This window comes from Leucoraja erinacea, chromosome 3, assembly GCF_028641065.1.
Source record: "Leucoraja erinacea ecotype New England chromosome 3, Leri_hhj_1, whole genome shotgun sequence".
In the NCBI taxonomy this organism is placed as follows: domain Eukaryota; kingdom Metazoa; phylum Chordata; class Chondrichthyes; order Rajiformes; family Rajidae; genus Leucoraja; species Leucoraja erinaceus.
The window spans coordinates 82,294,246-82,307,362 of NC_073379.1; the positions used below are offsets into that span (position 1 = coordinate 82,294,246).

Sequence of the window (13,117 nt, forward strand, 5' to 3'; positions counted from 1 at the left end):
ATTCTCTGCCTCATAGGGCAGTGGAGGCAGGTTCTCTGGATGCTTTCATGAGAGGGCTAGATAGGGCTCTTAAAAATAGCGGAGTCAGGGAATACGGGGAGAAGGCAAGAATGGGGTACTGATTGGAGCTGATCAGCCATGACCACATTGAATGGCGGTGCTGGCTCGAAGGGCCAAATGGCCTACTCCTGCACCTATTGTCTATTGTCTATTTACCTTTCAGTCCAAAATATGCATGCTGAGTATCTATACTAACCATATTGATTTGCCCTTGCCCTGTGGCCTTCTATACTTTGACAATTGAAGTGTATGCTTGTAGTTTGTTGAACTAATGAGAATATCTTGCCTCTATTTTACCCATTCTAAATCAGCCATGATCTTATGTATTTCTTGAATCTCATCTCAACCATATTTATTCCAAAGAGACTAGCCTCCTTTTTTTTCAGTGTAACCCTGGGGCTGAAATTCCGCCTGTGGTCCAATCACAGGTTCAACATAAGTTTGTATTTATGAACGAAGTCACTTTGAAGGACTTTCGACATCTAATTTGTCCGTGTCTCACACTACTCAGAATTGTTGTGCTCACTTTAAATTATCTCGCATAGAAACATAGAAAATAGGTGCAGGAGTAGGCCATTCGGCCCTTCGAGCCTGCACCGCCATTCAATATGATCATGGCTGATCATCCAACTCAGTATCCCGTACCTGCCTTCTCTCCATACCCTCTGATCCCTTTAGCCACAAGGACCACATCTAACTCCCTCTTAAAAATAGCCAATGAACTGGCCTCAACTACCTTCTGTGGCAGAGAATTCCAGAGATTCACCACTCACTGTGTGAAAAATGTTTTTCTCATCTCGGTCCTAAAATATTTCCCACTTATCCTTAAACTGTGACCCCTTATTCTGGACTTCCCCAACATCGGGAACAATCTTCCTGCATCTAGCCTGTCCAACCCCTTAAGAATTTTGTAAGTTTCTATAAGGTCCCCCCTCAATCTTCTAAATTCTAGCGAGTACAAGCCGAGTCTATCCAGTCTTTCTTCATATGAAAGTCCTGACATCCCACGAATCAGTCTGTCTGCCATGATCTATCTGTTCCCACTTTCTCTGTATTAACATTTGACTGCTGGATTATGACCATCTTGCCCACAAGAATGTTCTTGCAATCAACCACTTCTTCACCTTTTCACAGTATGTCATAGGTACAAGCTTTGTGCTATTGTGAATTTGGATTTGCTTTAACTTTACATTCCATTGACTAATATATTGGTCAGCATTGTTTTAATAAACAATGACATCACCAATTATTCCGGGATGCATGACTATTGGTTCATTTGTTTCCTACATTACAAGAGTGACTAGTTTTCTATGATATGCTATTGGATGCAGAATATTATGGACATCTCTACAAATACAGGGCCTGATGACGGGGCCCGGGCCTGAAACGTTAACGGTTTCCTTTTGCCCAACTGCTCCCAGACCAGTTGAGTGCTGTCAACATTATATGGGTTTTTTTGTTTCAGATTTGCAGCATATGCAAGGTTTTTGTGCGTGTTTCTAACAATCGTTTTATAAGAAAACCTGCTTTTCATTCCCCTTAGAACACTGGTTTTAATTGACGTCTATCAATTTGCCTATTGCTAAAAAAAAACCCGCTATGTTTACCATTTTATAAGTACATTTAGCGAATTTAATTTAGATTTTGTATTATATCCAATTGCTAAAGTTGCTTTTTAGTATTTAGTTCTCAAATCTCTTATACAGATCTTACAGGATTACTTGGATCATAGGTTGTTGCAACAAAATATGTTACCATCACATGTTGGAACCTCACGTTCCAAGTACTGATTGGAAAGATCATGAATGTTGTTTCAAGCAGCCGTGACTTGGCTTGTTCTATGTGGCGCTGATGAGGGGTGTGGACTTGCCCTTTGGACGCACCATGTATTGTATCGCACTTTCAGCCAATCGCTTCCAACGAATGTTCCCAGTGTTTAATAACTCTGTTTCAACACCTTGCGACTGACAGCAAGAGCAGGAAAGTACTGCAAATATTTCGGGTTTTATTTTTTGGAAGGGGGTGGGAGGGGGGGTGGAAGAATATTATTTGGAGAGCTTGGTTGTGCCTGAACCTGAACTGTGCCACTCCAGGAACACAAGCGAACCAGCGCAACATGAGTGCCCCGACAGCCGCCCGCGAAGCTACAGCGCCAGGTCCACTTAGTGCGCCCGTGCCGTTGACTGAGTTGGAAATCAGACACACAAAGGTGAGTGCGGTCATTTCACTCCACACTCTCCATACTTCTACAACTTCCCGGACATGAGCAACCCCTGAGCGCCGAGTTACCCCTCTCTTCCATTGTAACCTCACTGAAATCCATCCCCATGCACTTAAATGTTAACGTGGAATAAGTGCCCTCACAGATTATATCGGGCTCATAGGTTTTCCCTTTTACATTCTATTGGCATAATCGGGAGGGGATGGGGGTCAATGGTGGTTAATATTGAAGTTGTTTTCATTTACATTTTCTGATTGGGAAAGAAAAAGCACAAGGTGAAAGTCCTGACTTGCGCCTGATCAGCTACCTCGGTGGACGTGTATGGGAGCCACCTGCCCAGACACTAACGGGCAGACAGTAGGTCTATCGGGGCATCAATTCTTCCCCACCCCTATTCTCAAATTGATATTTTGGGATTACGGGGTCAAAGCCCCCTTCAATTTGCCACGATCTTTAACATTGGAAAGTAGAGCGACACGGGAAAATGCGGATCCTGGAAACTTGAGCAAAACACAAAGTGCTGGAGGAACTCAGTGGGTCAGGCTGCAACGGTGGAGAGATGAGATGGGCAGGCGACGTATCGGGTCGGGAGAACTTCTTCAGACTGGAGCAACAGTCTGCAGCAGAGTCCCCGAGCTGAAATGTCACCTGTCCATTGCCTCCGCAGTTGCTGCCCAACCCGCTGAATTACTCCAATCCCGGCAGCTACAAGCTCTTTGTGTTTTCCTCAATATTAAGAAGCATCTGTGTCAAATGCATGACGATCAGTAGTAACCTTGAGACCCGCGCAAGGTTCGGTATCAACTTGAAAATCAGGTCAATCTTCAAATGGAACCGCTTCAAATGGTTGTTACTTATTTACTCCAAGTCATCAGTAACACTTGGTTGACCGCATCCTGACTGCAGGGAGCTGCACCGTGATGTCTCGGGCTCTCAGCCCGCCCGCCGTGCCGGTTCTAGCTGTTGCCGCCCATTTGCAAGTGTTTGCTTTTTTTTTTGTCGCAGATCTTCATAAATAATGAATGGCATGAATCCAGCAGCGGCAAACAGTTCGCAACCTGGAACCCGGCCACGGGGGAGAAAATCTGCGACGTGGAAGAAGGCGATAAAGTGCGTGTACTTCATTGTTTCAATTACTCCCCCTTTTTCCCCCCAGGCGGGAATGTCAAAGAGCAGAGGGCATAGCTTTAAGGTGATAGGGGCAACATTTAAAGGAGATGTGCAGGCGATGTTATTTTGCACATAAAGTGGGTGGGGGTGGGGCCTGGAAAAGGCTGCAATGGGTGGTGGAGGAGGAAGATAGGACAATGGCACAAGAGGCTTAGAAATAGGCATAGAGGGATATGGATCATGTGTGTGCCAAGAAGATGAATTTAATTTGGCATAATATCTGGGACTGACATTGTGGGCTTAAGGGCCTGTTCATCTGATGCACTGTTCTAAGTAATGGTTCAGATATAATGAGACCACATCTAGAGCAGTGTTATGCCCCTGTCCCACTTAGGAAACTTGAACGGAAACCTCTGGAGACTTTGCGCCCCGCCCAAGGTTTCTGTGCGGTTCCCGGAGGTTGCAGGCGGTTGCCGGAGGTTGCAGGTAGTGGAAGCAGGTAGGGAGACTGACAAAAACCTCCGGGAACTGCACAGAAACCTTGGGCGGGGTGCAAAGTAACCAGAGGTTTCCGTTCAGGTTTCCTAAGTGGGACAGGGGCATTACAATATAGGTCTCCTTAGATAGGGTAGAGCAGTGGATGTTGTCTACATGAATTGCAGCAAAACTTTCAACAAGGTCCCTGGATGATTGAAAGATTAAGGCAAATGTGATCTACAGAGACTTGATAGAATGAATTGAAAATTGTTTATTTTAGTTTAGAGATGCAGCATGGAAGCAGAACCTTCACCCCACCGTGTCCGCGCTGACCAACGATCCCCGCGCACTAACACTATCCTACACACTTAGGCACATTTTACAATATTACTAAGCCAACTGGCCTACAAGCCTGTACGTCTTAGGAGTGTGGGAGGAAACTGGAGCACTCGGATAAAACCCACATAGGTCATGGGGAGAACGTACAAACTCCATACAGACAGCACCGAGAGTCAAGATCGAATTCGGGTCTCTGGCGCTATAAGGCAGGAACTCTACCTCTGCTCCACCGTGCCACACAATTGTTCTGGACATAAAAGAACGAAGATAGTGACGGAGGGACTGGAGGTCTGTGACAGGTGGTGTTCCACAGGGATCAGTATATGAACCTCTTTTTTGTGATATATATGTTTCAGAAGATAATGTAGGTGAACTGATCAGTAAGTTTACAGATAACACACTGTTGGTAGCGAAGAAGGTTGTCAATGGATGATATTGATTAGTTGCTTATATGGGTGGAGATTGAATTTAATGCACACAAGTGTGAGATGTTGCACTTTGGTGGTCAAATGTATGAACAGTATATAGTAAATGGCAGGAACCTTAGGAGCATTGATGTACAGATGGATTTGGCAATGCATTAACATAGTTCCCTGAAATTAGCAACACAAATAAATAGGATGATAAAGAAGGCGTATGGTATATTTGCCTTTATCAGTCAGGACATTGAGTATAAAAGTTGGGAAGTCATGCTGGAGCTGTATAAAACATGGGCCGCGGAACCGGTGGGGCTGGGGGGGAGGGGCTGCAGCCCCTCCACTTTTATAGCTTCATAATCCGAAATTATCCGGCCCGCAGGCGTATTTTTCCCTTCTTCTGAGGACCTCTGCATCGAGAATCTCAGAACAAGTGCACAGAGAGCGCGGCAAAACCATGACCAGCCGTGGCGGAAACCAACTGCCCCCCAAAACCCTCCCTCCCCTCCGCTCATTGGTCAATTACAGCGCGGTTCACAGTCGAGATATGGGGCAGTGAACGAAGTGCCGTGATTAGTCGCCGAGCGGAAGAGAGGGCCCAGACAGAGAGTCGGCTCCGAGAGGGAGGGAGAGTCGGCCCCGAAAGAGAGGGGGAGAGAGAGAGAGAGAGAGAGAGAGAGAGAGAGAGGGGGGGGGGGATGGGGGGTATATCCCCCCCCCCACTTTTTTGAGATGGCCTTTATTATCCCCCATTTTTTTGGAGGTCGAGCAACAACAACCAATAATAATTGTGCCACCCTCCCCCCGCTCCTTCATCGGGTAGCCCCGAGACCGGTGATCAGTGAACGCTCAGCCCCCCCCCCCCCCCCCCCCCCCCCCCCCCCCCCCCCCCCCCCCCCCCCCCCCCCCCCCCCCCCCCCCCCCCCCCCCCCCCCCCCCCCCCCCCTTTCAAAAACATTCCGCGCGCAGCCCCTGCAAAACGTTGGTTAGGCCACATTGTACGATAGTGAGCATTTCTGGTCACCACACCACACCACAGGGAAGATTTGGAGGCTTTGGAGAGGGTGCAAAAGAGGTTAACCAGGATGTTGCTTGGTTTAGAGAGTATTAGCTAAAAGGAGAGGTTGGATAAATGTGTATATAAAAGTATATAAAATTATGCGAAGCATAAATGGCACAGTCAGCCTTTTTTCCCAGGGTGGAAAGAACATAAAGGGCATAGATTTAATTGAGATATGCAACCATTTGTTGAGATATGCAAGTCAAGGTTTTTAAACAGAAAGGTAGGTGCTTGGAACTTACTGCTAGAGGAGGTGAAAGAAGCGGATACGATAGAAAGCATTTACGGTACATCTAGACCAGCATATGAACAGACCACGGTTGGAGAGATATAGACCGTGTGCAGGCAGATAGGATTACTTTAAATAAACGAGTTTGGTATTCCGACTGCGCATGCCCAGGTCATAGGTCACAAGCGAAAAACACTCTTGGCAGCCATGCCGCTGCATGGTCATATAATTGTGCCTCAATTGATCCCGGGTCTCTAGTGCCGCAATCGCTGCCGAACCACCACTGGACCATCCCCGTCCCCTCCCGAGTGCACCCAACCTGTCAGGGGGCGGCCACAGGCTTTGGGAGTCAGACGGGAGCGGCGCCCCCAGGCCCACAGCCAGCGCGGAGAAGCAGCGCTAAATTCAGCTAAACTCTGCCTTTTAACCTACCAGCCCTATCTGGACTTACAGGAACGACGGCCCAGGCTTACAGTCAGCGCGGAGAAGCAGGGTTAACTCCACAGCCCTGGTGTCCAGGCAGGGCTGTAGATTAACTCGTGAGACAGGTAGAGTTGAGCTGGATTTAGCCCCTGCTTCTCCGCGCTGGCTGTGGGCCTGGGGGTGCTGCTACCGTCTGACTGCAGACGTCTCTGGCCGCCTCATGGACGGGGGGGGGGGGGGGGGGGGACTCGGGGATGGGGGGGGGATGGTCCAGTGGCGGTTTGGCAGCGATTGCAGTGCCGGAGACCCGGGATCGATCCTGGCTGCAGATGAGGCGCAGGTCTATGTCCATGTCGCGGCACGGCCGCCGAGAGTTTTTATCGCTTGTGACCTTTGACAAATCCCATGATTCCTTGCATTTTTCGGAATACTGAACTCGCTTATTGACATCACTGTCTGTGCAGACATTGTGGGCCAAACAACCTGTTTCTATGTTACACTGTCCTATGTTCTATTTAAAGAAGAATGTAAATACAATGGAAACAGTTCAAAGAACGTTCACCAGACAGATATCTGGATTGAACAGTTTATGAGAAAAGCTGGGACAGTATTTTTCTAAAACCACAGGACTTAGAAGATTGACTGAAAACTTGATTGAAATATATAAATAGAATCTTGAAGGGTTCGGACAAGATGTGAAATGGATGCTTTCTCTTGTGGGAGAATGTGGAACTAGATTAAAGATAAGAGATCACTCATTTAAGACAGTGAAGGTGTTTTTATTTCATTCCCAGAAGTCTTTGAATCTTTGGAACCCTCTTAGTCATGGAGCCTTACACCAGGGAAGCAGGCCCTTCGGCCTATCTTGAACATGTTGACCAAGATACTCCATTTCAGCTAGCCTGTCTTTGATCCATACCCCTCTAACCTTTCAAGGAAATTGTAGGTAAAATTCTTGAACATTTTTCAAAGCAAAGATAGATAGGTTCTTGAATAACATGGAGTGGAAGCTGTTGGGGATAGTCTGGAGTGTGATGTTAAGGTTACAGACAGTCCAACCATGACTTATTGAATGGCAGAAAAGGCATAAATGACTCAGTATTACTTGTGCATGTTGATTTAGAGTGCGATTTTCGGTTGTGGAACTGGCACACGTGTTTGAAGCTCGTTTTGATCTGGGAGACATTGACTGAAGAAAATAGAATCAGGTTTTCGAGAACTATACTGGATGTTGGTGCAGGAGTAAGAAAGGAGATAAGTTGTATTCTACCATAAAGAGAGGGGGTCATAGTATTACAGCATGGAAACAGACACTTCGGCCCAACTTGCCCACACTAACAAACATGCCCCATCTATACTAGTCCAACCTGCCTGCGTTTGGCCCATATCCCTCTAAACCTATAGTATCCATGCACCAGTCTAAATGCTGAGTCCTCTAAAAACACACATAGAGGACAGTGGCAAAAATGAGCTGTACTGGTCGGTGGCAGGAGTTAAATCCCAAGGTTGCAGAATGTATCACCAGACGACATGTGCACCAACAGGACCACTAGCCACAGACACAGTTTAATTCATTTACCTGGCATTCGCATTCCCTGACTCAAATATTTAACATCGAAGCAAGACTCGGAGACAGATTCCACAGCTTGTACACACTGGCAGCTCTTCAACCCAGATCCGGATAACACCTGAAAATATTGCACAAAGCTTAGCAACTTCCATCACAGGAGGAAACCACAGAGAACCAGAGGTAAGAACAGCTTACAGACAGTAGCTTTATCAGAGCAACCATGACAATTGGATGTTTAATGGGATATGGGTTAAATGTAGGAACATACGACTAGCAAAAATGGGTGTCCTGGTCTGCATGGATGAGTTGGGCTGAAGGGTCTGTTTCCATGCTCTATGACTATGTTCATTCTTACTTTCATCCCCACATCACCTTCCCACTCTTTCCACTCTCTCATTTGATTCACAAGCTATAGATAGCATAACCATGTTCAACATACTCTTCCCTCCACTTGTTGGACCATAACCCAATTCTTAGATTAATGTGTAATTGCAAGACGTAAAGGAGATGGCAGAAAAACATGAAGAATGCAAGTGAAGACTCAGTCTTTTAGTTTGAAACCAACCAATAGCTTGGATACATGTAATTTAGAGATTAAGTCGGGAGTCTTTGTGAATTAATAGCCTGCAGATAGTGCAAGTGAAAAGATAACTCAGGTGGCAGTTTACCCGAAGATAAGGTCACATATGTTCTTCTCCTGGGATTCGGATGAGAACTCGGAAGTGGCAATCTTCATAAAGGGATAGAATATGTAGTCTGAAATTGACAAGCCTGCCAGAAAGACCGTATATGATAAACAAGTGCGGAAGAGTGCGTCCCTAGTCTCTATAAGGGCAATGCCCAAGAGATAGTGGTGACCCAGTATGCAAGTGGTGGGCACTCCATTAACACATGTATGGGGAATTAGCTCAAGTAGCTAATCCTCATTGCACTCCACAATGAACCATCTTTGGAGCACTGAATGTGGGTAGGCAGAGTGTCACAGATGGATTATTTTTACATTTACACAAGCGTGCACAGAAATCCAAAAGTTGCAGAATTTCACAGATTAAGGACAATGCTTTTGAATACCAATACTTTTGCTGCCGTTGTTTCACGACATGCAGGCTATTAAGCTTAGCAGTCAAGAAAATAAGAACGTTTATTTTATAAATAACATCTAGTGCACATGGTGGCACACGCCTTACAGCGCCAGAGACCTGGGTTCGTTCCTGGCTATGGGTGCTTGTCTGTGTGAAGTTTGTACGTTCCCCCTGTGACCTGCCTGGGATTTCGCCAAGAAATTTGGTTTCCTCCCACACTCCCAAGACGTACAGGTTTGTAGGATAATTGGCTTGGTATAAATGTAAAAAATGTTTCTAGTTTAGGATAGTGCATCTGGTCATTGCGGACTCTGTGAGCATTTTCTTCATCTTTTAAGATACCTAAGCACCTCAAGGATCATAAGCTCATCGAGTTCTGGTTACTTAATTATATCGAAAACCATTTTTCCTTATATACGAATCTCATTTATCCAACTTTTACTACAACCTTCTTTTCCAAGATTGGCAAGATATCAGGTAATCGCTTGGATGTGTATTACATTACAAGGTCATCTATTGTTTGTGGTTAATCACTAGAGCCACGATTGATATTTGAAGATTGGGGTGCATGCTTGCTAGATTGCAATTATACCACAAAGTGCAAGGATCATTGAAGGTCACATGAGATTAGATAAAATAAAGTGTTACCCCTGTGTGGTCTATCTGCCTGGCGACCAATTTTACAGATATGATAATGAAGAGATTTTCTGCTTCTACTACAAAATTGCAAGATGAATTATGAAGTGCTACGAGATCCAGTAAAGTGCCTGAATATTTTAAACATGTAAATGTATCGTAAATCACAGTAAAATGTACTTAGTGTAAATTCAATATCTGGAAAAAACTTGCACTTCACATTTTCGTATACTCAGATGACTGATCACAAGTAGTTAGTAATCCTGCCACTCTGGTTCATTGAGTCACATTCTTGTCCATAAATCAAAAGGCTCTGGTTGAAATCCAACCCAAAAGATTGGAATATAAAAATTCTGGGCTGACATCCCAATGAAAGACAGAGGGACTGCTTGAGTGTTGAATTTGATATATTTTAAATGATAGATTAAAGTAAACCTCTCCCTGCTCTTAGACAATGGTAAAATATTTTATGACTCTACTTCACATTGCTATTATGTTTGAATGTTTTTGTTTCTCAATCAACATTACTAAAAAATAACTATTATTAAATGCAGTTTGTGGGAGATTGTGTACAAAATGGCTACATTGAATTTCCTATATTACTAGCTGTCACAACTCTTCTAAACTCGAATGTAAATAGCACCATGAAAAGGAGAATGGAGAATAAGCTTTATTTTATTTTGCTTGGAGCTTTGTTGTATAATGGAAAACTGACTGCAAACTGCATTATAATGTTCTTTGCCAGTATCTTACAAAGTAAAAGCAGCAGTATCATGGATATTGGAGGTGTACGACTTCTATTGTATTTTTATGGATAAACATCTTGGATTCTCCAGTTGAAAAAAAACGGCACTGTCTTTCCTAATCTTAATCAACCTGAAATTAACCTTGCATATAGCACAGCAAAACACAAAGTGCTGCAGGAACTCAGTGGGGCAGGCAGCATCTGTGGAGGAAATGGACAGGCAACATTTTGGGTTGGAACCCTTCTTCAGCCTCATCTCGACAATAATCTTAATCTTACTATAGCACAGTACTGGCACCTGGATGCATGATGTGATGATCCAAATAGCCATTTACTTGATAACTAGTTATACTTTACATTCACTTTACTTTGCAGTTTGCTTTTGTCTCAACTAATGACTTTAGAATGTGAGAAATACTGATCTAATTTATGCACCACAACCTCCCATAAACAGCAGTCTAATAATATTGAGATAATGTTGAACGCAGTGAAAATATTAGCCAGATAATATGGCTACCTACACTGTTCTGCTTTAAATTAGTGACATGGGATATTTTACATTCCATTAAGATCACAGTTGGGCTTTAGTGTAATGCCTTATCTGAAAAAGGGCATTTTCAACCATGTAACACTACAACAGTATTGATTTGGAGTGTCAGCCTAGATGTTTGCACTCAAGTCTCTAGAATGGAACCTGAACCCAGAACATTCTGAATATGGTAAGACCCTCAAACATTGGAAGCACACCCCTGTAGCTTCAGGGACAGTTTCTTCCAAACTGGCAACTGAACCATCCTAACAATGACCAGAGAGCGGTCCTGAGCCACTATCTACCTCACTGGAGACCCTCAGACTATTTTTATTGGACTTTACTGGACTTTACCTTGCACTAAACATTATTCCCTTTATCGTGCATCTATACACTGTGGATGGCTCGATTGTAATCAAAAGCTTTTCACTGTGCCTCGGCACATAGAAACATAGAAAATAGGTGCAGGAGTAGGCCATTCGACCCGTCGAGCCTGCACCGCCATTCAATATGATCATGCTACACGTGACAATGAACTAAACTAAAACTAAATTAAACATTATTATGAATATAACAGCAGAATTAGACCACTCCACCCCTCAAGCCTGCCCCGACATTCAATACGATCATCGCAAATCTTCACTTTGGGCCATTCCCCATAGCACCCCATTCCCTGATCTTTCAAAAATGTATATGTTTCCTCTTTAAATACCCCAATAATTCAGGCTCCACAACCCTATGGGGTAAAAAATTCCAGAATGTCACCATTCTCTGTGAGAAGTCACTATGCACCTCTGTTTTAAATGATCACCCCTAATCGTGTAACCACGTTTCCTGCTCAAAATTCTTCCACTGTAAAAACATTCTAATATGTGAAGATACCAGCCATTTTATTGCAGTGATCATCTTTGTTGTGTATTTGTGTATTTGGATGCTTGGACTTAAATAAGGTTCGAACACGAGATAACGTCTTTATTGCAGAACGCCACATTGAGTCTCCCTGCACATGCGTACTTGCACAAGACATCACAAGACACTAATTACATATGCTAATTATCACATACCTAACACTCCTCCCCCTTTAACTTGGAGGCAGCTAACACCATTTATATTACATACTTAACACTATTTGACATGAAATATAAAGGAAAACCACCAAAATAAGGTTTGATAATAATGAAACCATTCCTGTTCAATTACTAAAATGTAATTACAAAGAACTTTGTTGAGGTAACTTACATAAATATTTTGTTAAAGACGCAAAAATCAATAATTTTTTCAACAATGCAGTTTGTACAATTTACAATTTACAAGCTTCATAACAGCTTGGATCGGGTCATGGGACACAGTCTAAATACAGGATGAGTGCAATTGTTTATAATATTAGGACTGCATTTGACAATTTATGCAGGAGGAAACTTCATTAACCATTCTCCACCCTTTATTGATATTCTGTTGACGGCCCTACTTTGTTTTGGCCTTTTCTTACCTGCAGTTCCCTCCCCTCTACTTTCAGTCTGAAGAAGGGTCCTGACCCGAAACATCACCCGTCTTTTTTCTCCGGAGATGCTACCTGACCCGCTGAGTTACTCCAGCACTTTGTGTCTATCTTCAGTATAAACCAGTATCTGCAGTTCCTTTCCACACATTTCATTAACCTGAAATCTCTAGAATGAATGGCAAAATTCTCTGTTGATTGGCACAAATATTCTTAAAGGTGGCAGTGTAGGTTGATAAGGTGATTACAAATGCATTTGGGATACTGTCTTCAAAGTCAGGACACAGAATACAATAGAGAGATTTTGCTCCAACTTTATAAAACATTGGTCAAATAACTGGAGTACTGCACGCATTTCTGATCATCACACTATGGCAAGATGATAGCACTGGAGATATAGCAGAGAAGATCCACCAGGATCTTGCCAGATATGGGGAGATTCAGTTATAAGGAGAGACTGGGGAGGCTAAGTCTGTTTTCCCTCAAACGGAGGACATAAAGGGTATATGAATTGAGGTTAACAAAATTACAACAGGGTAGACTGCAAGAGTTATTAGAGGTGGATAAAACTAGAAGACACCAACCTAAGGTAAGGGATAGAGGGGTATCTTTCTCACGCAGAGAATGGTGAATATCTAGAATATACTGCATAAGGGATTGGTATGTCACTGACAGCATTTAAGAAGTGTAGGAAAGAACTGCAGATACTGGTTCACATCGAA

General features: G+C 43.7%; 1 protein-coding gene across 1 annotated transcript in view; it reads left to right on the top strand.

Annotated features, from left to right (window-relative positions):
* Positions 1-1,958: 1,958 nt before the first annotated feature.
* LOC129695778 (retinal dehydrogenase 2-like) overlaps positions 1,959-13,117 on the top strand; it is a 61,722-nt gene continuing 50,563 nt past the window's right edge. Inside the window, exons 1-2 of the mRNA XM_055633083.1 lie at positions 1,959-2,269; positions 3,287-3,391. Coding sequence (XP_055489058.1) covers positions 2,177-2,269; positions 3,287-3,391 — 198 coding nt within the window. The 5' untranslated portion in view covers positions 1,959-2,176. The remainder of the gene's footprint in view (positions 2,270-3,286; positions 3,392-13,117) is intronic.